The sequence below is a fragment of the Cherax quadricarinatus genome, chromosome 77, assembly GCF_038502225.1.
Source record: "Cherax quadricarinatus isolate ZL_2023a chromosome 77, ASM3850222v1, whole genome shotgun sequence".
Classification (NCBI taxonomy): domain Eukaryota; kingdom Metazoa; phylum Arthropoda; class Malacostraca; order Decapoda; family Parastacidae; genus Cherax; species Cherax quadricarinatus.
In genome coordinates, this window is record NC_091368.1 from 12,675,520 (window position 1) to 12,698,730 (window position 23,211).

Consider the following 23,211-nt stretch of genomic DNA (forward strand, 5'->3'; position numbering starts at 1 on the left):
GGTGGACTCCTGCTTCCACTTGTGCCGTGCGTTTGAAGCGTGCTGTGGGACCATTATCATTACAATAGAACCACAGAGCGGCTCGTTGATTTTGAGCGAGCGAGGGCAATTGCCTGACGCTTAAGCCACGAAGCAAACGAACGTTTTGCCGGGATTATATTTCTACCGTTATTTCCACTTTCTCCGAGTGAAGTTTAAAAAAAAAGTGCGGAAAATGAGTGACTTTTACTCTACAGACTCAGCTCCCGTTTTTGAAGCTGCCGCTTTCAGCGTTGAAGACCTTGATGAAAATACCACAGGAATTAGAAACCATCGTCAGTTTTCAGGTAAGAGATACTTTGGGCCTTGATACCTCCCACTATCAGTCCAATGCACTTACTTGTGCAGTTTAAAAGCTGCTGGAACGTCTGATAAATAAACGGTGGTATGATATTTGGAGTCGCATAATTGTCTTTCTACTTGTCAATTTGCCTTTCGTATTGGGCTGATTAACTATTGACTCCTTACTCCGTTTAGATACCTATATTTGTAATGCCTTAACTAATAAACAGTTGGTTATTGTAGTCTTTTTTGATCTGGAAAAAGCGTATGCCACTACCTGGTGATATATTCCTTAGGCCTTCGAAGTAATCTTCCACTTTCCTTAAAAATTTCTTGTCTGAGAGACATTTCTATGCCCGGGTTTATAATGTGCTTTCCTTTGGCATTGTCCAGGCTAAAGGTGTCCCTCTGTTACCTCATCTAATATTTAGTCGTCACTTTATGTCGTTGAATTTGCCATAGCTTGCGCAAGCACTGACTGTCATCTAGTAACTACCTATGTTCAGAATGTTATTGACCGTGTTTCCCACTGGACCACTGCTCATGGGATTAAATTTTCTGTTGCTAAAACACATAAAATTACTTACACAAGAATTTCTGTTGCCATAATGCAGTAAGGTTTCCGTATACCTGAACGATATACGGACACAAGTTTTTTGGTCTTTTGTTTGGAAACCTCAAATAAACTCCATTAAAGCAACTTGCCATAGCCGGCTGAACCTTCTTAAAACTTGGCTACCTTTCTTGGGGGAGCTGATTGAAGAACTCTCCTTCGTCTTTATTCTGCCCTAATCTTATCGAAACCGGATTATGGCGCCCAGATATATTCTGCAGTCTCTCCCGCAACTCTTTCTAAACTTGATCCAATTCATCATCAAGGGTTGCGGTTGTGTCTAGTTGCTTTTCATTCCTTCCCGGTTGAGTGCCTATATGAAGAGGCCATTTTTCCATCTTTGAACGATCGACGTGATGCCCATTATCCATGATATTTTGTCCGCTTTCATGACATTCACGATCCTTCTACATACAGGATGTGATACGGATAGGCAAATAAATTACTTCTGAGGTAGTTACTGAAATAATGCGAATCCAAATCAGGAAACGGGTGAGGCTTGAACTATGGTAAATGAATCCTAAAACTCACAGGGCAGTGCATCTTCAAATGGCTATAATTTTTATATTGACCACGTATTTTAGTCTCAAGCAGCTGCATGATAATGATTTTTATACATTCCAAAAATTATTTATAATGGCAGAACTATTTACAAAACACATAAACAAGGTAAAATATACGAGTTTTTTTTTTTCTGTGGTACACTATTTTGAAGAAATTTATAATTACCCATTATTGGGCTTAAAAAATCATAGAAAGAAAGTTTGAACACCAAAACATTCTTTGAACTATGCTTTTTTTTTGTGTGTGTTTTTTTTCTGAAAGAAAGAGAAAAGAAATATTTAAAATATGAATTTACAAGAATAGGTTATCCCCCGTCAAGGATTCCTCATCAAGGATTACTCAAGGATTCCTCATCAAGGATTACTCAAGGATTCCTCATCAAGGATTACTCAAGGATTCCTCATTGCCCGAAATGCAGAGCATTTCTGGCAATTAGGTCAATTTTGTCCCAAAGATGCGACCTACACCAGTCAGTTAAAACCCAGGTACCTACTTGTTACTAGACTAGCAGCAAGTACCCTTCACCTAGTAGCTAGCTGAACAGGGACGGTAGATGTATTAAGGAAACACACCCCAATGTTTCCACCCGTACCGTGGATCGAATCGTCGACACTTAATATGCGAGCTAGGGAATATATGCTTTCAGAAGCATATATCACAGTATATAAAGAGAAAGTTAGCTATCTTTTAGTTAATTAGTGAGTATCCATTAGATTTAGTCTGATTAAAATTAGGTCATCGTTTAACAGAAAAAAAAACTCTTTAGGGAATACGAGAGATTTATAATGAAAATAACTTGAACACAACAACCAAGGAACCAATATTCTGGGTATCTCAATCTTACTTTTTCCATGGTGGTTAATAATTTTAAAGCAGCAACCCTCTCTTAGGAAGATCAGTTGAATCAATAGACCTCAAGCTAAACATAACAAAATAGACAAGGGTTGCATCTATTTTATTGTTTTACAGAATGTTATAAGAATCATAACAAACTGTGTGCGTGTTTCAGGTGGTTCACGCTGAGGACGGCGATGAGTGGACTCTGATGTTGAAGTGTACTCAGCTCAGAGACGCTGGAGTGTACGAGTGTCAGGTTAACACTGTACACAAGCTCTCTCGTCTCGTTACCCTCACAGTGTTGGGTAAGTCACCCTCACAGTCCTTAGTAAGTCACCCTCACAGTGTCTGGTAAGTCACACTCACAATGCTTGGTAAGTCACCCTCACAGTCCCTGGTAAGTTACCCTCACAGTGCCTGGTAAGTTACTCTCACAGTGCCTGGTAAGTTATCCTTACACTGCTATGTAAATTATTAGTTACAGAGCTGGGAAATATAACCTAAGTTACATTCACTGTGCTAGTTAAATCTACTCTCACACTGAAGTCACGCTCCCAGTACGTTGTAAGACATCCTCCCATTGGTGAGGAAATCCTTACAGTACACAGGTGTTTGGAAAGTTATCATTACAGTGATGGTTAAGTAACCCTTAAAAAATAGATGAGGCTTATTCACAACGCTGGGTAAGTCTCCATTACAGTGATGGGTAAGTTACCTTCACAGTGCTTTGTAAGGTACCCGCAGAATGGTGCCTAAGTCACAGCCTGAGCGATGAGTAAGTCACACTAACCGTCATGGATAAGTCACATTTACAGTACTCAGTAAATCATCCTTACACTTCTAGGTAACTATCACATTGCTGGCGAAATTTCGTTGACAGTACTTGATAAATCATATTCAGAGTGATTGAATGTGATTTACCGTCAGGAGCAAGTCAGACTTACAGTGTTTTGAAAATAGTATATAATACCAGCAAGTTGAAGACACATGTGCAACAGCTGGGTATCATTATTGTTGACTGATACGTTTCGCCTACATGGTAGGCTTCTACAGTCAAATACAGAGGCAGAAGGCGTAGTAGTGATATAATCAATTCATCAACCTTGGAGAAGAAGTTTTTGACGTGGTCAGTCCCTCAGCCTGGAGAAGTGTTCAGCTCCATAGTCTGGAGCAACATGAAGCTGAAGCATAAGAATGGTGTCTTAAATACTGCTGAAGGTGAGGCGGGAGGTCTTGATGACGTAGCAGGAGGCAGGGATCACTAGAAAAACTAAGAGGGAGAGAATTTAAGGAGCCCTGCAGCGGGCTTACTGGTCCATGCTAAACAGATCCCTCTGGATTGCAACTCTTCTCACTCATAACTAGAAGTTAAGAGATGAATGTGTAGAACATGTACTCCTACTACTAATAAAGTGAGTTTATAACTATTGGTGATGTGTATTATAGCTAGAAAAGCCCATGTATTAGTGAAAAGATGTTTTCTCGAGGAATAGCAGAGTAAAAATAGCAGCTTGGGGGCCCAATGCTAAGACGTTAATACCATCTCACCAACCCTAGGTGCCTTGTAAATTGTAATATTACAATATATTTAACACATATATTTTTGAGATTAAAGCTAATTGTAGGACTAGTTATAATTAAGAATAAAAAGTTAAAAATATATTTATCGTTATATAATATGACTTGGTCATCGCTAACTTTACTAAACTATCTTTAAATTAGTTTTCTTTGGAGCCTTGACTAGATTCTAAATATAAATTATCAGAATATATAGAACATTTGTTTCCCTGCTGCTGGCCAACTGTAAGTCATCAAATAATCTAAGACCCGTCTCCGCCCATCTGTTTCCCTTAGTTTCCCAGACATTGTTATCTTATGTTCTACTGTGTCTGGTGATATAACCTAGTTTATCCTATATTAATTACAGATCTGTCTTCCACCGTCTGATCCTTTTTCTTTCTCATATCCTACTCATGAAAAATATATTTTGTTTCTTTCATGTGTATGCATTTTTGTATATGTTGTTTATATCTGTACGTTCAATTTTCTTGTGTCTGGTAATTGTGTTACTAGAGTCTTCTCGGTTATGTATTTACCTTTCCTTAGTTAGATCTGCTTTTTTGTTTGATTAGTATAGTATTTTGGTTTGAGTTATTGTACGAATTTTCTAGCCAAACCAGACCATCTTTATAGGGTTTAGCAGCAGCACGTCTTTAACTGTCATTGTTGTGGAGGGGGGATCTCTGCAGTTCGGTGCAGCGGCTTGCCTAGTGTCGTTTGGGGCAACTTTAACTCCTGTCTTTTGCCAAAACTGCGCGGTTTTGCAGTGGATTCGAGACAGACAGCAGCAGCACATGCAGCGGCACATGAATGTTTTAATGCCCTATACAATGCTTTACAATTCTTTACGGCTGGGTCTATCTCCGCCTCTGCTTTTTTCTTTATTCTTTTCCTCTCCCCAACCTATTCTTCATCTATCCCCACTTCCCCCTCACCCCTAGTGGGTCCTTACCTGTGAGTCCCTTCTGATTCTAGCAGCAACAAGATATCCCAAAAAATGCCAGCGATTTTCTAGAAAACCTGTCGTACTTAGTATTTCCCTGGTGGGAGCCACAATATTACCAGAGGTTAACCCAGTCATATGCAGTTAAGAATGAGAGTAACTAAAGAATAACTTATGTGTCAAACGGACCAGCGAAGTATCCCTGGAGTGTTTCTCACTAGGTCTGAGATGTGACCTCACAATACCGGCCGAGGTTATGGCACAGATTTCCCTTGCAGACCACCTGTGAAGACAAGGCTATGTTTTTTAATGGTTGCTATAGTGACTTTGTACAATGTTCACTTGGTTTGTCCGTGTCCTCTTATCATTTTACCAACACTAATTATATTTTTTCTGAATATAATAGTTTTCTTTTTTTTTTTTTTTGTAATGCAGGAGTGTATTACATGATTTAGAAATGCGTATGCATGGTCTCAGACCGGGCCGTGGGGGAGTTGACCCCTGAAACCCCCTCCAGGTATACTCCAGGTATCCCTACGTGATGGACCCTGTTATAAGTATGTGACCAAATGTAGGTGTTTCTAATGTAGTCGATCTCATGTTTCTCTCCTAGTTCAAATTTTAATTTTCTCTCTCGTATGTTTCATTTATTAAATTGTAATATATTTAAAAATATTTCCTCTTACCCTTGAATAGTATACAAGGTCCAAGAGCGTAATCGCTTTCTATATATTAATTTTCCCCTGGAGAGAGTCAAAAATCTGCTAGGACGCCTACTGATCTACTCAAGGCTGCGCTACTCTAAGCATAGCGCAGGCCATGAGTAGAATTCCTCCCTTATACTGTAAATGTCTTGTACGAATCCTATTGGACTTTCCTGTTCTAGCCCACTTTTTTATCTCTTCTTCCTGCATATATTATTAACTGAGAAAAGTGAAGCCGAGTAGAGGAGATATTCTCCTGTTATTTCACAGAATCCAAGGTTTTTAAACTATTTTAATATACTGACAAATTTGCACCTACAAAAACTATTTTTACTGGGTGATGCGCCTTTGTTTTTAGCTCTTGAAGTTGTGCTTTTGTGTATTTTTAACTTTATTAAAGCCATTCTAGGATGCCAGGATTGGATTATAACTACTTCGTCAATGGTGTTGGGCACCTGTAGATGCCAGTTGTTCCAGAATTCTTATTCTACTTACACAAGAGATTAAAATTTGAAGCTGAGTGAATAAAGTCTCCTTGTATGCCTAATCATTTTTGTTAAATTAAAAATAAGCGAGTTTTTCATCAGTCCGAATAACCAAGGAGAGATTAATTCAGAGATACAGCTGTGTCTGCGGTATCTCTGAAGGCGGACCTATTAATTAAGTAGTTGCTAAATAATACCATAATATTATTTCTCCAGTAACACAAGAAAGCCTCATCCGATCAACATAAATTTTCAGTATTGATATTCAATAACTAGGTCAACATTCAATGATCCATTCGCCTGTGCAGGTATCTATGACTGTAGTACAGTAAAAGTCTGATAATATGATTCTTTCATACAGCAGATATCTGATAAAATTTACAAAAAATATGGCCTGACAAAGCCTCAACATGTACGTTTAATGGGATATCCGATTATAATATCCATGAAGTGGACCAAATCTGCAATATTGAACGGCTGTCTGATCATATACTCAATAAATTTGACCAGCTCCGCTAAATCGCAAATGTGCATGGTCCAGGTTTCGTCCAGGAACCGGTCATTTTTATTATGGTGGTAGAGACAAGCCTCCTCTGTCTAGCTGGAATTTATGTTGCCAGAGACAAAATAATTGTTTATAAGAAGGGCAGACAGGACAAGACAGAGCAGGCAGGGCAAGGAAGAGCAAGCAGGCTGGTAGTCAGCCTGCCTGCCATTCAGTTAGACAATCAGCCACACAGCGCTCCAGCCAGAAAGCCAGTTAGCCAATAAATCAACCAGACAGCCAGTCAGGAAGCCAGCCAACTAGATAGCCAGCCGGCCAGTCAGCTAACCAGCCAGCCAGTCAGTCAGCCAGCCAGTCAGTTAGCCAGACATTTTGCTATCAAACCAGTTAGCCAGCTAGCAATCCAGTTAGTCAGTCAGCCAGCAAGACAGTCAGGAAGCCAGTCAGGAAGCCAGCCAGCCAGCCAGACAGACAGACAGAGAAGACAACCAGCTTCTTAATGAATTGTAGACTTAACATTTACATTACCGTTGTCGCAGGTTACCTTAATGTCTGGTACAAGTTCTTCAAAGGGCCCTAACGGAAATAAGTCACGCTGACTTTTTTGGGTTATCCTAGTTCTCTACATATATGCTGCTATGTCTGATAATCTATGTAACTGTATTTACGTATACCTGAATCAACTGACTTACCTACAGTCTGTCTCTGTCGCCCGCGTCGAGTACACGTCTAGTATGCCTGTCATCCTCTCCTTCACATCCACCCACAACACCCCCCCCCCTCCTTAACACTTCCATCACACCCTCCACCACAATCCATTTAAGATAGGCAAGCAGGCAGACTTTCAATATTTCCATGAGTAGAGGAAACAAGGGAGAGAGGAAGAAAGAGGGAGGGAGGAGAGATGGAGGGTGAATAGGGAGGGGAGGAAGGTTGGGGAGGGGAAGAAAGAGAAAGGGAGAAAGAAAAGAGAGGAAGAGAGAGAGAGAGAGAGAGAGAGAGAGAGAATGAGATATCAAAGCATGCTTGCATATGTTTTTTCTTTGTATTTGCGGTTGTGTCATCAATACAGCGGACTGTCTCTTTTATTGTACGTTTGTCCATGTACAGTAGTCGATCTATTAAGGGAACCACGTCCGCGTAATTGAAAAGCTCAATACAACGGATTTTTTTGTTAATACAACACTCCCTCTCACTATTAATCCGTTTTATCAGACTTTTACTGTTAGTAAACCCTTTCCCAGCATCCTGCATTGCCTCTGTTAACTTTCAAAACTATATTTAATATAGAATGGCAAAATATAGCATTAAGAAATATTCAAAATTCACGTTATCTGAAGCGTTTTTTTTTTTTTTTTTTCTTTTTTAATTTTCAGGAGTTTAGTGAATTCTTCAAAAAGTTTATGCCGCAACCTGCACCTGCTTCGGTACAACGTTCACGTCTTACATGTAAAACTTCAAAATCTTACCTGATCGCCTTTAAATTTCTTTGTAGGTGAAGAATGGGGAAACAATAAGTGCGGGTGTCCTCTCCTCACTTCCGTACAGACCATTACGATGAGACAGCTTTAGGAAGCCTCGTCTGATCGACATCAAAATTCCAACACTTGAGTGTAATACTTAGAGGCTGGTATTGACAAGGGAGAAAGTAGGTCTCATTTTGCAAATTAATCTCGAAATCGTATAGTAATATTTTTCAATGCTTAAATGAATTATGCTTCCAAAGAGAGGAAAAGGGGGGTGGGGGGGTTGCCCCACTGGTGATGAGGGGTTCTTGATCCCTATATGACTTAACCATCCCTTTTTTAGATCGAATCTGAATTCCTCCTTTCTTTGACCCATACAGGTTTACCGCTTTCCTCCGATTAAAATAAAATAAATGAGAGCTGTTTCAGTCTTTAATGTTTGATGCAAAGCATGAAAACAATTGAGAAGTTACCCTTTAAATTTGTAAAGGAATAATTTTTTTATTTTAGGCTGTGAAAGTTTTATTGTGCCAATTTTTCTAATACACAAATAACCCACAAATAACGACGACGTTTCGGACAGACTTGGACCATTTACAAAGTCACACTGTGTGACTTTGTAAATAGTACGGGTTATTTCTGTATCCAGTGAACGGAAAAGAAGTTAATACTAAACTTTGTCTGTTTACTTACCTATTTTCTAACTTTTTAATTACCTAATTTTTTACTTTCTAACTTAATTAAGCCTTACTACTTATTTACGATCTTGTTTACTTGCTTGATTGTTCAGTTACTTAATTAGTTACTTAATTACTGTAGATAAATCTGGTCAATATTACTTGGAGAAAAGTATTGAATAACTTCAGCCTGTGTAATGTCCAAATGAAATAATTCTTTTTATCAGATAATTTCTGAGTGTCGCATTCTATTTGCATCAACCCTCCAAACTCTGATTCCTTGATAATGAAACATCTGCAAGGCTTCAAGGTTAATGTTTCGGTAAATTTTAGGATATTTGTCTCTCTAAGATGTCTCTCTAAGTGTGTCTTCAGTTTAACATCAAAGCTGGAGTTTCTTAGAGGAAAGTTGAAATATATTTTGTTTGTATATGTTTTATTTACCTTTTTGTATTGAATGATTGGAATAATTGTTTCCATATGATGATGTGTAAATGTCATTTTGATTAGTTTTAAATCTTCATCTTTAATATTCAACAACTCTACCAACTTATGCCCTATTCTGCACTATATCAATCGCGTCCACTGAGGCCTTAGTGTTAATTCGGATTCGGCTGAAGATTCTACCACAGCCACCACAACCGTAGCCCCTATTACAGAAGTAGTAGAGGAGGCAGAGCAGTCTTCTTCTGGGGAAGATGTTGGCCTCCTGAACACAGATGGTGGTGTCTCTGGCTTGGCTGTTCATGGCTGTAGTGCAGTTCTAGGATCTGCAAAAAATCTGGAAGACATTCACCACGAATTGTATTCAACCGAAAGCAAAATGGTGCAAATTCTATGCTAGGGGCATCTGTAAGCATGGAACATCCGGAAAACAAATGGGACATGCAACTTTGAGCATCTCAAAAAATGCCGCGACCTCCTTTCTAAAGGAGTGTGTTGTTCTAACTCTTGCAAATTCTTCCACCCTGAGATGTACCACTCTTTAGTCCTTAAAAAACAATGTTACAACACCAGCTGCCCCGCATACCACGTAAAATGAAACAGGAGGTACACACCCTGTAAAACAAATCATAGTAGTTACAGCAGATAATACGACTCAACTCTAAGTGAGTTTTTTAGTGGCAGGAAACAAAGAAAGTATATGGAAATAAATATCCAAAATAGTTCACCACCTTGGATCCTTACTGGACTGGACGCACAGCCAGTGGCCCCTACAGACTCACAACTATTGATGCTAACACCGAAATCCTCCCAACAAACATGCAACACGACCTCATTTACATTTGCTAATATACAAAGCCTTAAGCCATCCACCGACAGCAAAATGCCTTTCATTGGACTTCTAGGGAGTCAAATGCAATGTTTGCAGCCTTCACAGAGACCCACGCAAAAAAGATTACTTTGATAGTGAAATATGGATAACTGGTACAACATTTTCAAATGCGACAGAAAGAAGAGGCAACAAGGGGCGGGGTTGGCCTGAATGTCAAAGAGTCGCTCACTTGCACCGAAATACTGAACACCACAAATGATGTAGCTGAAATTTTAACAATAGATCAAGAACCAAAACTTAGTCACTGTGCTTGTATATAAAACACCAGTTGCAACTTCCCAACAATTCAAGGAACAGCTATCAAAAATTGACTACTGTCTAGAAAACTTTCCAGCCCCATTCCACATCTTGATGTTTGGTAATGGCAATCTAAGACATATAAAATGGAAGAATGTCGGAAATAATGTGGCAAAAATAATCCTTGGAGGCAGCTCAGATGAAAAGTCACACACACATGAACCGCTGAATTACTGCAATAAACACACCCTAAGCCAGCAGACAGTGGAGCCAACAAGACTGGAGAACACACGACCTTATTTTCAGAAATAATGAGGACCTGGTAAGAAACATAACAATATAAAAAGCAACTAATTATGATCACAATCTAATCGAAGTCCAGACTTACGTGCATAGGAGTACTGATCAGCAAAATGCATACAGCTGTGAGGGTGCCTTCAACAACTTAAACAACAGGAACATCAAATGGTATCAGGTACACCATATCCTAAATGAAACATGTTGGGAAGATATCTTAAGTAACATAGTCCCTAGCCAATGCTTTGAAAAGATCAAGTTCCTGGTCGCTGAAGTATATTTAAGGCATATTCCCTTAAGAAAAAAGAAGAGAAGAAGTAAACTGGAGGGAGAGAGAGAGAGAGAAGCTCCCTCTACATTAGAATGCGAAGAATCACTGTGTTCCTCAAGAATGCTAGATTATCTAAAACATGGAAGGAAGCGCTAACCAGGGAACTGGATTATACTGAGCTTAAGTTAAATGGCCCATACAGCATTCAGAAGAGACAAGAAGAGCTTAAAGCGATTAGTAAGATTGAAAGAAATTCGAAATATTTTTTTTTCATAAGCCAAAAACTTGGCAAGAACCACATCTAGTATAGGGCCCTTGTTCAGACAAGACAGATCCTACACAGATGACAACGAGGAAATGAGTGAGATACTGAAATCTTAATACGACTCTGTGCTTAGCGAGCCACTAATCAATCTAAAGATAGACAATCCAAATAATTTTTTCACGAATGAGCCTCAAAATCCTGTCACTGTATGCCAAATTTCTGATATAACCATAACTCCACTAGACTTTGAGAAAACCATTGACAACATGCTCATGCACTCAACCCCAGGTCCAGACTCATAGAACTCTGTGGTCATTAAGAACTGCAAGAAACCCCTCTCGCGGGCTTTAAGTATGCTATGGATATGGAGCATAGATACAGGCGAGATAACACAGTCATTAAAAATAACGACTATATCCCCACTCCATAAAGGTGGCAGCAAAGCAATAGCTATGAACTACAGACCAATAGCTCTAACGTCCAACATAAAAATCTTTGAAAGAGTTATAAGAAGCAGAACTGCAAACCACTTGATTGTCCAACAACTGCAGCATGGGTTCAGAGCAGGTCGCTCCTACCTCTCGCAACTACTGGGCCACTGTGATATGGTCTTGGATGCATTGGAAAACCAACAGAATGCAGATGTAGTATACACAGATTTTGCAAAAGCCTATAACAAGTGCGATCATGGTGTAATAGCACACAAAATGCGTGCTAAAGGTATAACTGGCAAAGTGGGCATATGGATCTTCAACTTTCTAACCAATCGAACACAAAGAGTAGTGGTAAACAGTTAAATCGAAAGTTGTCATAGTGAAGAGCTCTGTTCCACAAGGCACATTACTTGCCCCCTATCCTTTTCCTCATCCTCATATCAGACACAGACAGAGATGCAAACCATAGCACTGTATCATCCTTTGCAGACGATACTAGGATCTGCATGAGTGTTATCCATTGAGGACACGGCCAATCTCCGTGAAGATATAAACCAAGTTTTTCAATGGGCAACGGAGAACAATATGATGTTCAATGAAAACAAATTCCAAATTCTCCGTTATGGAAAACTGGAGGCAATAATAGCTAGAAATGAGTATACTACCAACTCTAATCACACAAATGAGTGGAAATGTAATGTGAAGGACCTGAGAGTGGTAATGTTTGAGGATCTCAACTTCCAGGATCACAACAGTGTCACTGCCTCATCTGTGAGGATAATGATGGTATGAATAATGAGAACATTCAAGACAAGAGATACCAAGCCAATGATGATCCTTTTTAAATCACTATATATTAACATCTCCATTCAAGGCAGATGAAATCGTAGACCTAGAGAATGTACAGAGAACCTTTACTGCACATATATGTTCCATCAACTACCTTAACTACGCTTGGAAACACATGACTTGTATTCACTGGAGTGCAAGCGAGAGAGGTACATCATAATCTACACCTGCAAAATCCTAGAGGGATTGGTCCCTAATCTGCACACAGAAATCATTCCCTACGAGAGCAAAAGACTTGGCAGGCGGTGCAACATACCCCCAGTGAAAAATAAGTGTCCGGGGCCGAAGATCGTTCAACAACCTCCCACCAGCCATAAGGGGAATTATCAATAGACCCATGGTTGTCTTCAAGAGAGAGCTGGACAGATACCTAAAGTTAGTGCTGGATCAGCCGGGTTGTGGTTCGTACGTTGGGCCAGCAGTAACACTTTATTTGATCAGGCTCTGAGCCACTTGGAGGCCTGGTCATATACCAGACGCGTGGGCGTTTATCCCTGGAATACCCTCCAGGTAGGTAGGTACAGTGGGATGAGGTTATGCAACACTATGATACCTTTCTCTGATCGCAAAGCAACAGAAATACACTTAGTTTCTCGAAAGGTTCATTACAAATATCACGAGAAAGGCAAGGTATTTTTCTTTATATTTGTTGAACTACTGAAGCGCGAGGTAAGGTGAGAAGGAACGAAGTGGAGTTTACCTGGAGAGAGTGGTGTCTGAACCGTGCAGTGTCTGTGCTGTAACGATGGTAGTATATTGTTTCCTCGTGTTTTGTAAGCATCTTACACTGATGCTTCGGTCGTGATGAACAAACTCTGTTTTCCACAATCCATCTTAAATAACAATATTATTATTTTATTAATTTAAATTTTTTTAGTTGCTTAATACTCATGGCAATAAATATAAAAAAAGTCAAATTAAGCCTGGAAGGTGACATTCTGTTGCTGAACTAGAATATCTGCAAAGTGAAAGGTATGAGTAACTGATGTACCAGTTATGTCTCTCAAGTTATTCATGAAGTTAAAGTCCCAAGTTCTAAACACACATTGGTGATTATATTCTAACTTTGACACATTTAATGGAAGTTTTCTGCAATAAATGCTAATGTGAATACTTGAAGTTTGTGTGAATTAAAAAAGCACATAGCATTAACGATGAAATCCCGAACTCCAACCTTTGCGCGAGGTAATTTTCTCACACTATCAGTGGATGAAAATTCAACAGATGCTGGTAGCAACAACAAGAGAAAATGCTTGTTTTCCAGAGTTTGCTTATGTACCAGCAGACAAACATTATATATTTATGTAAAATTATTTTGCAATCTGGCCTAGCGTATTCTTAATATTTATAAATTCTCTCATAGGACAGTCATGCAAGAAGACATGACTACGGTAGCACCACTTTACTTGTTTTCGCTCTTTTGTTGTTGTCTCTCTTAAAGAGCATTGCAAGCTGTTCAGAGTTTCGACTCAACGCATCCCATCGTCCTTCGCACTCAACGCTGGTTGTTTCGCCTCTTCAGCAAACAAACACTTCGTGTTTTGTTGGGTCTCTTGACACTCTGGTGTCCAGGGCAATGAACTTGCAGTCTTTTCGCTCGTTCTGCAACCCAGGACTTGTCCATCTCACATCGGGATATAACTCACTCGAACTATTTTTCACTTTTTGGTCCATGTCACAAAACAATAAGTTGTTACTGATTAAATCACAGTCAGGCTGTTGGTCTTTTCAACGTTGTTAAACTTAAGAAAGAAGAATAACTTCACGGTCGATTCTTCTCGTATGAGAGGACATACGTTACTTTACGGAAAATAATTTTTGGATGCGACTGCAATGACTTACGATTTTTCGTTGTTTAGCATCTTTACAATCGTTGAAAACGTTTCAACAATGAACTATATTTAGAGTGAGACTCAAAATACGTGGAAAAATTAAGTAAATAATCGTAACCTAAATTATTAAAGAGGTGGGCAGGTAAGCCAGTGGATGGTCTCGATCACATGATCCAAAGCTCCAGCTGTGGGTCAACATATGACTAAGACCAGCGTCAGGAAACACTTGTCTTGCTTCCTGACAAACATTACCTAACCTAAAATATGTGAGGACAAAACTGCAAGCTAATCTTGAAATATTTCACTCGCTGCGTGATCCAAGAATTCTATAACACTACTGCATAACTACAGTTCCCTGGACGTCATTGGTAGCGACTGGAACAGTGCAGAGTGCGGCATAACTTTGTAGTTCGATTAAATGTCAGCATGTTATATATGAAGCGAATCTGGATAAGCATTAAAAAATCATTATATGTAAGCTAATATCCCAACTTCTTCAATAAAAATTGCAAATGACAACATAGCCCAAATCGTCCGTTAAGAAATACTAGCTTTGAGGTTAAACTGAGGAGGCATTCTTTTATCTCAGAGTGACCAATAATATAAAACATAGCAGCAGACCATACAACTTTTGAGCAGTTTGGAGGCGCTCAGAAAGTTGAATAATCAAGTTATGACTGTTGAAAGATTGAAGATAATTGGTAGCGACACCAACAAATTATCACTTGAAAAGCAGGTTTCCTAATTTCTTTTTATACAAAAAAGAGGGGGATGTACACAGGCTAAAACATACAAAACATTTTTTACAAAGTTTCTCAGGCGCATAAAATATGTCATAGATATAACTAGGATATAACTAGGATAACCCAATAAAGTCAAGCAGTGTAAGTTATTTCTGATCAAAAAAGACATTCTCCCAGTTATTTTACAGACAAATTTTAGTTAAAGAAAACTAAGTTCCACATTAAATTTAAAACCTATTGTCACAACTAAAAGTTTTAAGCTGGCAAGAAAAAGCATTCCCCAGTTATTTTACAGAAACTAATAAAATTTGTACCAATAAATATTTCAGTCATTTAATACTATGGAATAATCTTTATTCATGCCGTTCACAATTATTTTATTTTAATGAGGTGAGACAAATGAGGTCGCACAGCGCTTGGGAAATGGGAGGCAGTCACGTTCGCTAAAAACAATGGACGGACATGTTCAATTAAATACATATTGAGCTCCTTACCAAGATCAAAGAACCCCTTTCTAGAAAGTATTGCCAATAATGATGATGATGATGATGATGATGATGATGATGATAATAATAATAATAATAATAATAATAATAATAATAATAATAATAATAATAATAATAATAGACCTTTGTTTCTGGAAAGCACATCACATAATAGATTTATTATTAGTTGCCATTCTTATTGTATAATTTACAGAAAGCTTTAAAATCAACAGAACTTCAGATTATTATTATTATTATAATCAAGGGGGAAGCGCTAATCCCGGAGGATTATACAGCGCCTGGTGGGGGATGTGGAAGGCATTCAGGCTTGATTCGGGGAACTGGAGCGCAGATCCAATTTCCTAAATCAAGAGCCCCTCACCAACATCAAGGAACCTTCCTTGAGGGGACAGAACTTCAGAGCTCTCCAATTTGGGTTAATTTTATCTGCCTATTTTTACAGATCCGAGACTGAGAGGAACGAGGACTAAAGTGTTCGTGGCCAACAACACAGCCTCCACCAAAGACGGTCAGTTACCTAAATACATCTTCTTGCCTGATCTGATATCTATCTAAATTGAACAGACTAAATTTGCTTTTAGCAATGCTTCTTTTAACATTTTTTTGCGCCTGTTTTAGAGAAGGTTTTGTACATATACTCATAGAAGAAATCACAATAAAACGCGTGATTGCAAATATGAAAAAATATCACAGTAAATATAGGAAATAAAACCTGAGCGCTTTCATGTACTTACACGCATATCTTCCTCTAAAGATGTGTATAAGCACATGAAAGCGATTAGATTTAATTTCTAATATTTCACGTATACGTTTATACTGGATATGTATACATAGGCTTGAGCATCACGCTATACGTGGGCATAAAAACTACTGAATGTTCTTTTTTTTTTTTGTTAAATTATATTTGTACGTGCTTGCCTGGGCACCACAGGATTTTTTAAACTTTACTGAATAAGAATATAAGTCACAAGAATGTGATTGGAGCAAATCACATCTACCCTACAAATTACACATAAAAATCTGGATGACACTATAGTTGTTTCTGTCTGTTAGACTTTTGCTTATGGGTTAATGAGGATTTAACAACGTTTTGCTCTGTTAGATCTTTACTTAAGTACGTAAATCTCTAACAGCGCGGCAACATTTCGCTCTGTTAGAGTTTAGCATATGAGTTGATAAATCTCTCCCAGATCAACAACACAGCAGCAGATTGTTCATCAGTATGTGTCGTTCCTCATTTTATTTCGGTTGTATGCTATTTAGGTTCATACTTATGTTTGTATCTATTTATGTTTTTACTTCTCTTTATTTCTCCTTACTAGTATTTCTTAATATCTATATTTCTCTTCATTGCTGGTCCTCTTTATTGATGGCTTTCTTTAATAATATTTTTAATTTTTAATTCTCGTTATATGATCATTTTCTTCAATTTCTCTAATAAAAATAATTTGAAAATACAACCTGGCTTCACATGAATAACTTTTCACATGAATAAGACTGAAAATTGTGTTATATGCACAGGAGTTGTACTGTGATACTGTATGTACTTAAGTAGGAATTGTATATAGAAACTGTACCATGGAATTGTATGTAGGGACTGCACAAAGTTATTGTATTTAGGAGTTGTACTTAAGAACGTGCACTGTATGCAGAAATTGTACGTAAGTACTGTACGTAAGACTTGTGCGTAGGAAGAGCACGTAGAAACTGCGTATAGGAACTGTTCTCTGGAACTTTCTGTAGGAACTGCAGATAACTGTAGACAGGAATTGTACTTAAGAATTATAGGTTCGAACTGTAGGTATTAATTGTTGGGAGGAATTATTAGTAGGAATTACACGTGGGAATTATATTTAATATAAAGGAGGTTTTGTGTGCGAGGGGCTTGGACTTCCAGCAGGCATGCGTGAGCGTGTTTGATAGGAGTGAATGGAGACAAATGGTTTTTAATACTTGACGTGCTGTTGGAGTGTGAGCAAAGTAACATTTATGAAGGGATTCAGGGAAACCGGCAGGCCGGACTTGAGTCCTGGAGATGGGAAGTACAGTGCCTGCACTCTGAAGGAGGGGTGTTAATGTTGCAGTTTAAAAACTGTAGTGTAAAGCACCCTTCTGGCAAGACAGTGATGGAGTGAATGATGGTGAAAGTTTTTCTTTTTCGGGCCACCCTGCCTTGGTGGGAATCGGCCGGTGTGATAATATATATATATAATATATATATATATATAATATATATAATATATAATATATATATATATATATATATATTATATATATATATATATATATGTGTGTGTGTAGGAATTCCATGATGGTATTGCATATTAGAATTGTGCGAAGGAATTGCAAGTATAAACTGAGCTTTGGAATTGTATTTAGGGAATATATGAAGGATATGTTGATATAAATAACATGTAGAGAGTAATGGTAGGAACTGTAGAATTGTAAGTACGAATTTTATGTAGGCGTTGCTTAAAGGAATTATTGGTTCGAACTGCACATATAAATTATAGGTAGGAATTGTATGTAAGGAATGACAATAAGAACTGTGCACAGTAGTTGTATCTTGGAATTGTACATAGGAATTTCACGTAGGAATTGTAGATAGAATTACAAGAAGGAAATGTAGATAGAAAGCGCATGTAGAAATTGTAGGTAGGAATGGTAGTTTGAATTTTTATTAACTAGAAATTGTCCAAAGGAAATTGTACAGTAGGTAGGAATTGTACATGGGAACTGTTCGTAGGAATTGTACATAGGAACTGTGCATGGGAACTGTTCATAGGTATTTTGCATAGAAATTTTGCATAGGAACTGTTCTTACGTATGGTATATAGGTATTGTACATAGGAATTACAGGTGAGAATTGTATTTGGAGCTTTTTGAAATATCATTAAAAGCTTGGGCCCCTGCATCTCAGGTAGGCAGGTGCCTTGAGAGATTGTTGATCCAGGAAATTGGACCTGTTCTTCCTTGCAACGAATATGATTGCTTTCCATTCCCATGACGTTGTAGGATTATTATGGATATAGTAGGATTATTATGGATATGATAATAATAATAATAATAATAATAATAATAATAATAATAATAATAATAATAATAATAATAAAAATAATAATAATAATAATGGTGATTATAATAATACAAACAATAATAATAAATAATAATAATAATAATAATAATAATAATAATAATAATAATAATAATAATAATAATAATAATAATAATAATAATAATAATAATAAATAATAATAATAATAATAATAATAATAATAATAATAAATAATTATTACAATTATAATAATAATTATAATATTTATAATCTGTTTCTTTCCTGTAACACGAGAGCAAAGTAAAATCCCAATACGTTCGTAATGAAGCTTGGTTATATGACTGTATTACCGCAATACCCATTGCTGGAAGGTGTATCATCAATGAAGTTTATTCAGCAAAGTGGGCATCCGCTTTGGACTACCAAAAATTAATGAATGTCATGTAGTCCTGATAATAATAGTTAGAAAGATGAATGTTTTACTGGAAAATCATGGTGCAAATTAAGCAACACTAGAGTTAGATTAAGGAAAATAGGAGTTCGCACGGCAGAGCAGATATTATAACCTACGTTTATAACTGCATGTTCTTCATGCAACTGTTTAATGAGTGAGAGATTCGCAGAATGTATGAAAGGTTATGTAGGAACTGGCGACCCAAAGTTTTCGGAAAGAGTAGGACAGTGAGTATTTTGCTAACGAGACCTGACTGCAGACAGAAGTAGCATGAAGAGTGGCAAGAATTATGTAGGAATCCCCAGACACAGTATTCACAGAGATAAAGTTTCCTGGGAATGAAAACAGACGCAATCTTCATGATCCGGAGAAAAGACAGAGGGAGCAAAGGGTGAAGAAGAGTTGCACTGTTCATTACAAACCAGTGGAGTTTTGAGGAAATATTAGGAATGGACGTAGGGAAAGCAGGTGACTACACAGTAGGAACACATTGGACCGGGGCTCTCAAGGGGGTCATAGCAGGGATGTATAACCCGCCAATGAATAGACAGAGATCAACAAAAAGAATATGATGAGAGCGACAGAGCAATGATGGATACACTAGTTGTGGCAGGATAGGGAAAGGCATGATAATAACCTATGAAATACTGAGAGAAACTGACTAGGTGAATAGGACCAGAATGTAGCAGAAATGGGAAACAGGAACAACCCGACACACAAGAAGGTGAAAACTCAGATAAGTCCTAGGGATGTTAGGAAGTATTTCTTCAGCCTTAGAGTTAGCCGAAAGTGGAACAATCTGGAAAGTGTTGCAGTGGAGACAGGATTCATACACAGCTTTAACAACAGGTGCGTTAAGGCTGTTGGAGGCTCGACATAGTAACAACCAGTGAAGAGGCGGAGCCGAAAGCTATGACTCGACCCATTCAACCACATATGCATGAGCACACACACACACACACACACACACACACACACACACACACACACACACTTCTCTCTCCCTCTCTCTCTCCTCTCTCTCTCTCTCTCTCCTCTCTCTCTCTCTCTCCCTCTCTCTCTCTCCTCTCCTACTCTCTCTCTCTCTCTCTCTCTCTCTCTCTCTCCCTCCTCTCTCTTCTTTTTTTTTACACAGGGTTTGACAAGGTTAAGGATCCCTAAGCTTTATTGGACCAAGCCTTCTGTTACCTGGGTTAAAGGATTCCCTAAGCTTTGTTGTAAGAAACTAAGAGCTATTACCTACATGCCCAGCTCATTTGAAAAGCATTTTTATTGTTATAGAGACATACAAGTACAGGGACAGGATTGAAGTTGGAGCCATCTGTGGGTAAGCATTTTCATTTGAGTCAAGCTGGCTTTATCTCGTTGATATCGTTATGCTGTACAGATGTTGTTTCCATGCTCGAAGTCATCCTGGGAGTATGTATGATCTCAGAATGGAGTGATGTTCTGGAAGGTGGAGTACAGCCAGAGTGGGAAGTTGCTGCTTTCTGCCCGTCTTGTGGCATAAAAAGCTTGTTTGACGCTGTCCTCGAAGAGTGGATCCAAGTGTGGTATTTTGACAATATTGGCCTTGCTTGTACACTTAACAGTAAGGCCACCACACATCCCTCCACTATGTTGGAAGGCTCTGCTGGGAAATGACAGATCTATCCAGGATTAGGGTCCAGGGCGAGGGAGATGGGGATACGTCTTGCTCCTGTTCTCTACTCTGTCAAGCAGTCCCCTCTCTCTCTCCCTCCTCTCTCTCCACTCCCTCTCTCTCCCTCCTCTCTCTCTCTCTCCCTCTCCTCTCTCCCTCTCTCCCTCCTCTCTCTCCCTCTCTCTCTCCCCACTCTCCCTCTCTCTCTCCCTCCTCTCTCTCCCCTCTCTCTCTCCCTCTCTCTCTCCCTCTCCTCTCCCTCCCTCTCTCCCTCCCTCTCTCTCCTCCCTCTCTCTCTCCCTCCTCTCCCTCCCTCTCTCTCCCTCTCCCTCTCTCCCTCTCCCCTCTCTCCCTCCTCTCTCTCCCTCTCTCTCTCCCTCTCCTCTCTCCCTCCCTTCTCTCCCTCTCTCCCTCTCCCTCTCCTCTCCCTCTCTCTCCTCCTTCCTTCTCCCTCCCTCTCTCTCCTCCTCTCTCCCCTCTCTCTCTCCCTCTCTCTCCTCCCCCTCTCCTCCTCCCTCCTCTCTCCCCTCCTCTCCTCCCTCCTCCTCTCTTCCTCTCCTCTCCTCCCTCCTCCCTCTCTCCTCCTCCCTCTCTCCTCTCCCTCTCTCCCTCCTTCCCTCCTCTCCCTCTCTCTCTCCTCTCTCCTCCTCCCTCTCCTCCTCCTTCTCTCCCTTCCTCTCCCTCTCCTCTCTCCTCCTCTCTCCCCCTCTCCCTCTCCCTCTCTCCTCCTCCTCTCCCTCCTCTCCCCTCTCCTCTCCTCCCTCCTCCCTCTCTCCTCTCCCTCTCTCCCTCTCTCCTCTCCTCTCTCCTCTCCTGCCTCTCTCCCTCTACTCCTCCTCTCCTCCTCTCCCTCTCCTCCCTCTCCTCTCTCCCTCCTCCCTCTCTCCCTCTCCCTCTCTCCCTCTCCTCTCTCTCCTCCCCTCTCTCCCTCCCCTCTCTCTCCCTCCTCTCTCTCCTCCTCTCTCTCTCCTCTCTCCCTCTCCCTCTCTCTCTCTCTCCCTCTCCCTCTCTCCCTCTCCCTCCTCTCCCTCTCTCCTCTCTCCTCTCCTCTCCCCCTCTCCCCCCTCTCCCTCTCCTCTCCCTCTCCCTCTCTCCTCTCCCCTCTCTCCTCTCCCTCTCTTCTTCCTCTCTCTCTCTCCCTCTCTCTCTCTCTCCCCTCACTCCCATAACCCAATCCTCTCACCCTCCTCTCTCTATAGGTTTCTCTCTCCCATCTCTCCATTTCTCTCTCCCATAGCCTTTTCCCTCGCCCTCCTTTCTCCCCTCTCTCTCTCTTTCTCTCCCTCTCCCCTCTCTTTCTCCCTCTCTCTCTACCCTTTCTCTCCCCTCACATTTCTCTCTTTCCCCCTTGGTCTTATCCCTCACCCCCATACTCTCTCCTCTCTCTCCCTCTTTCTCCCTTTCTCTCTCCTCTCTCTCCCTCTTTCTCCCTTTCTCTCTCCTCTCTCTCCTCTCTCCCTTTCTCTCTCTCTCTCTCTTTCTCTTTCTCCCTCTCCCCCCACACCCTCTCCCTCCCTCCTCTAGCCTTCTGTCTGTGGTAAAAAAAAAATGGGTGGCCTTAGAGGACGGAAAACCAGAGATCTGGTAGATGAACCAGGGAGGAAAGACTGGGAGTTAGAGCTCCAAAAAAGGGAGGAAGAGTGGGGAAGGAAGATAGTAGAGCTTGGTAAGAAAATGGAGGAGCGGATAGCTGAAGAGTGCAGGAAGTGGGAAGTACAGGTCTTAGCAGCAGCTAGGGATACAGTGCTTAGAAGAGAAACTGCAAAGCCTGAAACAGATTAGAGAGACAAATGACAATTCAGATGTGACATCAGGAAATTCAAAGTCAGGCGCAGACAAGGGGATGGTAAGCAACAACGGAGACATGCCGTACACGAAGGCCCTATCAGACCCACGTGGGGCCAGGGAAAAGACGATGAGCACACTAAGATCAAACGACAGGTCCGAAGACAATGAGGGTTTGCTATATGCAGCTGGTCAGGAAAGACAGTTCACTGAGAATAGAAGTTTCAGATATGACAGGGACTGAAGGCAAGAACATGTCAATGGAAGGAAATAAAATGCCTCAGAGGAAGCAGATGGAGACTCAGTGGGAGGAGGAAAGGGCGAGGTCAGTTTTTGTGTACGGGCTCCAAGAAGGGGCCAAGGGGGCCAACTTTGAAGAAATAAAACAGGAGGAGAAAAAAAATGATTGAAGGCATCATGAAAACAATAGGGGAGGCAATATGGACCCAGGTGACAAATTTTCAGAGAATTGGGTGGTTTGCAGTGGAAGGATACGGCCTGTCAGAGTAACTTTCAAGGAAGAATCAGTTCGAACCAGGATTCTGCAAGAGAAAGCAAGACTGAGGGACAAAGAGGGGTACCAGAGAGTACCATCGACCGCGACAGAACACAAGAAGAAAGGACTACACTGAAAGAGAGGGTACAGAGACGCAAGGAGGAACGAAGAATGAAAATGAGCAGGACCCAGACACAGTAGGAAGGGCAAACACACCCCACAGAATCTCCCACCAAAAGACTCCACCCGTGACATTCCCAACGCAACTGAGCAACCTATACTACAACCACTACTGTTCCCTCTGCCACCAACCCCCATATCACTAAACCTCACC

At 40.1% G+C, this 23,211-nt stretch overlaps 1 protein-coding gene across 1 annotated transcript in view; it reads left to right on the forward strand.

Moving 5' to 3' along the window:
- The window catches only part of LOC138854995 (zwei Ig domain protein zig-8-like), a 159,561-nt gene that overhangs the window by 105,178 nt on the left and 31,172 nt on the right, over positions 1-23,211 (forward strand). The window contains exons 5-6 of the mRNA XM_070101501.1: positions 2,508-2,640; positions 15,888-15,953. Of these exons, the coding sequence (XP_069957602.1) occupies positions 2,508-2,640; positions 15,888-15,953 (199 nt within the window). The remainder of the gene's footprint in view (positions 1-2,507; positions 2,641-15,887; positions 15,954-23,211) is intronic.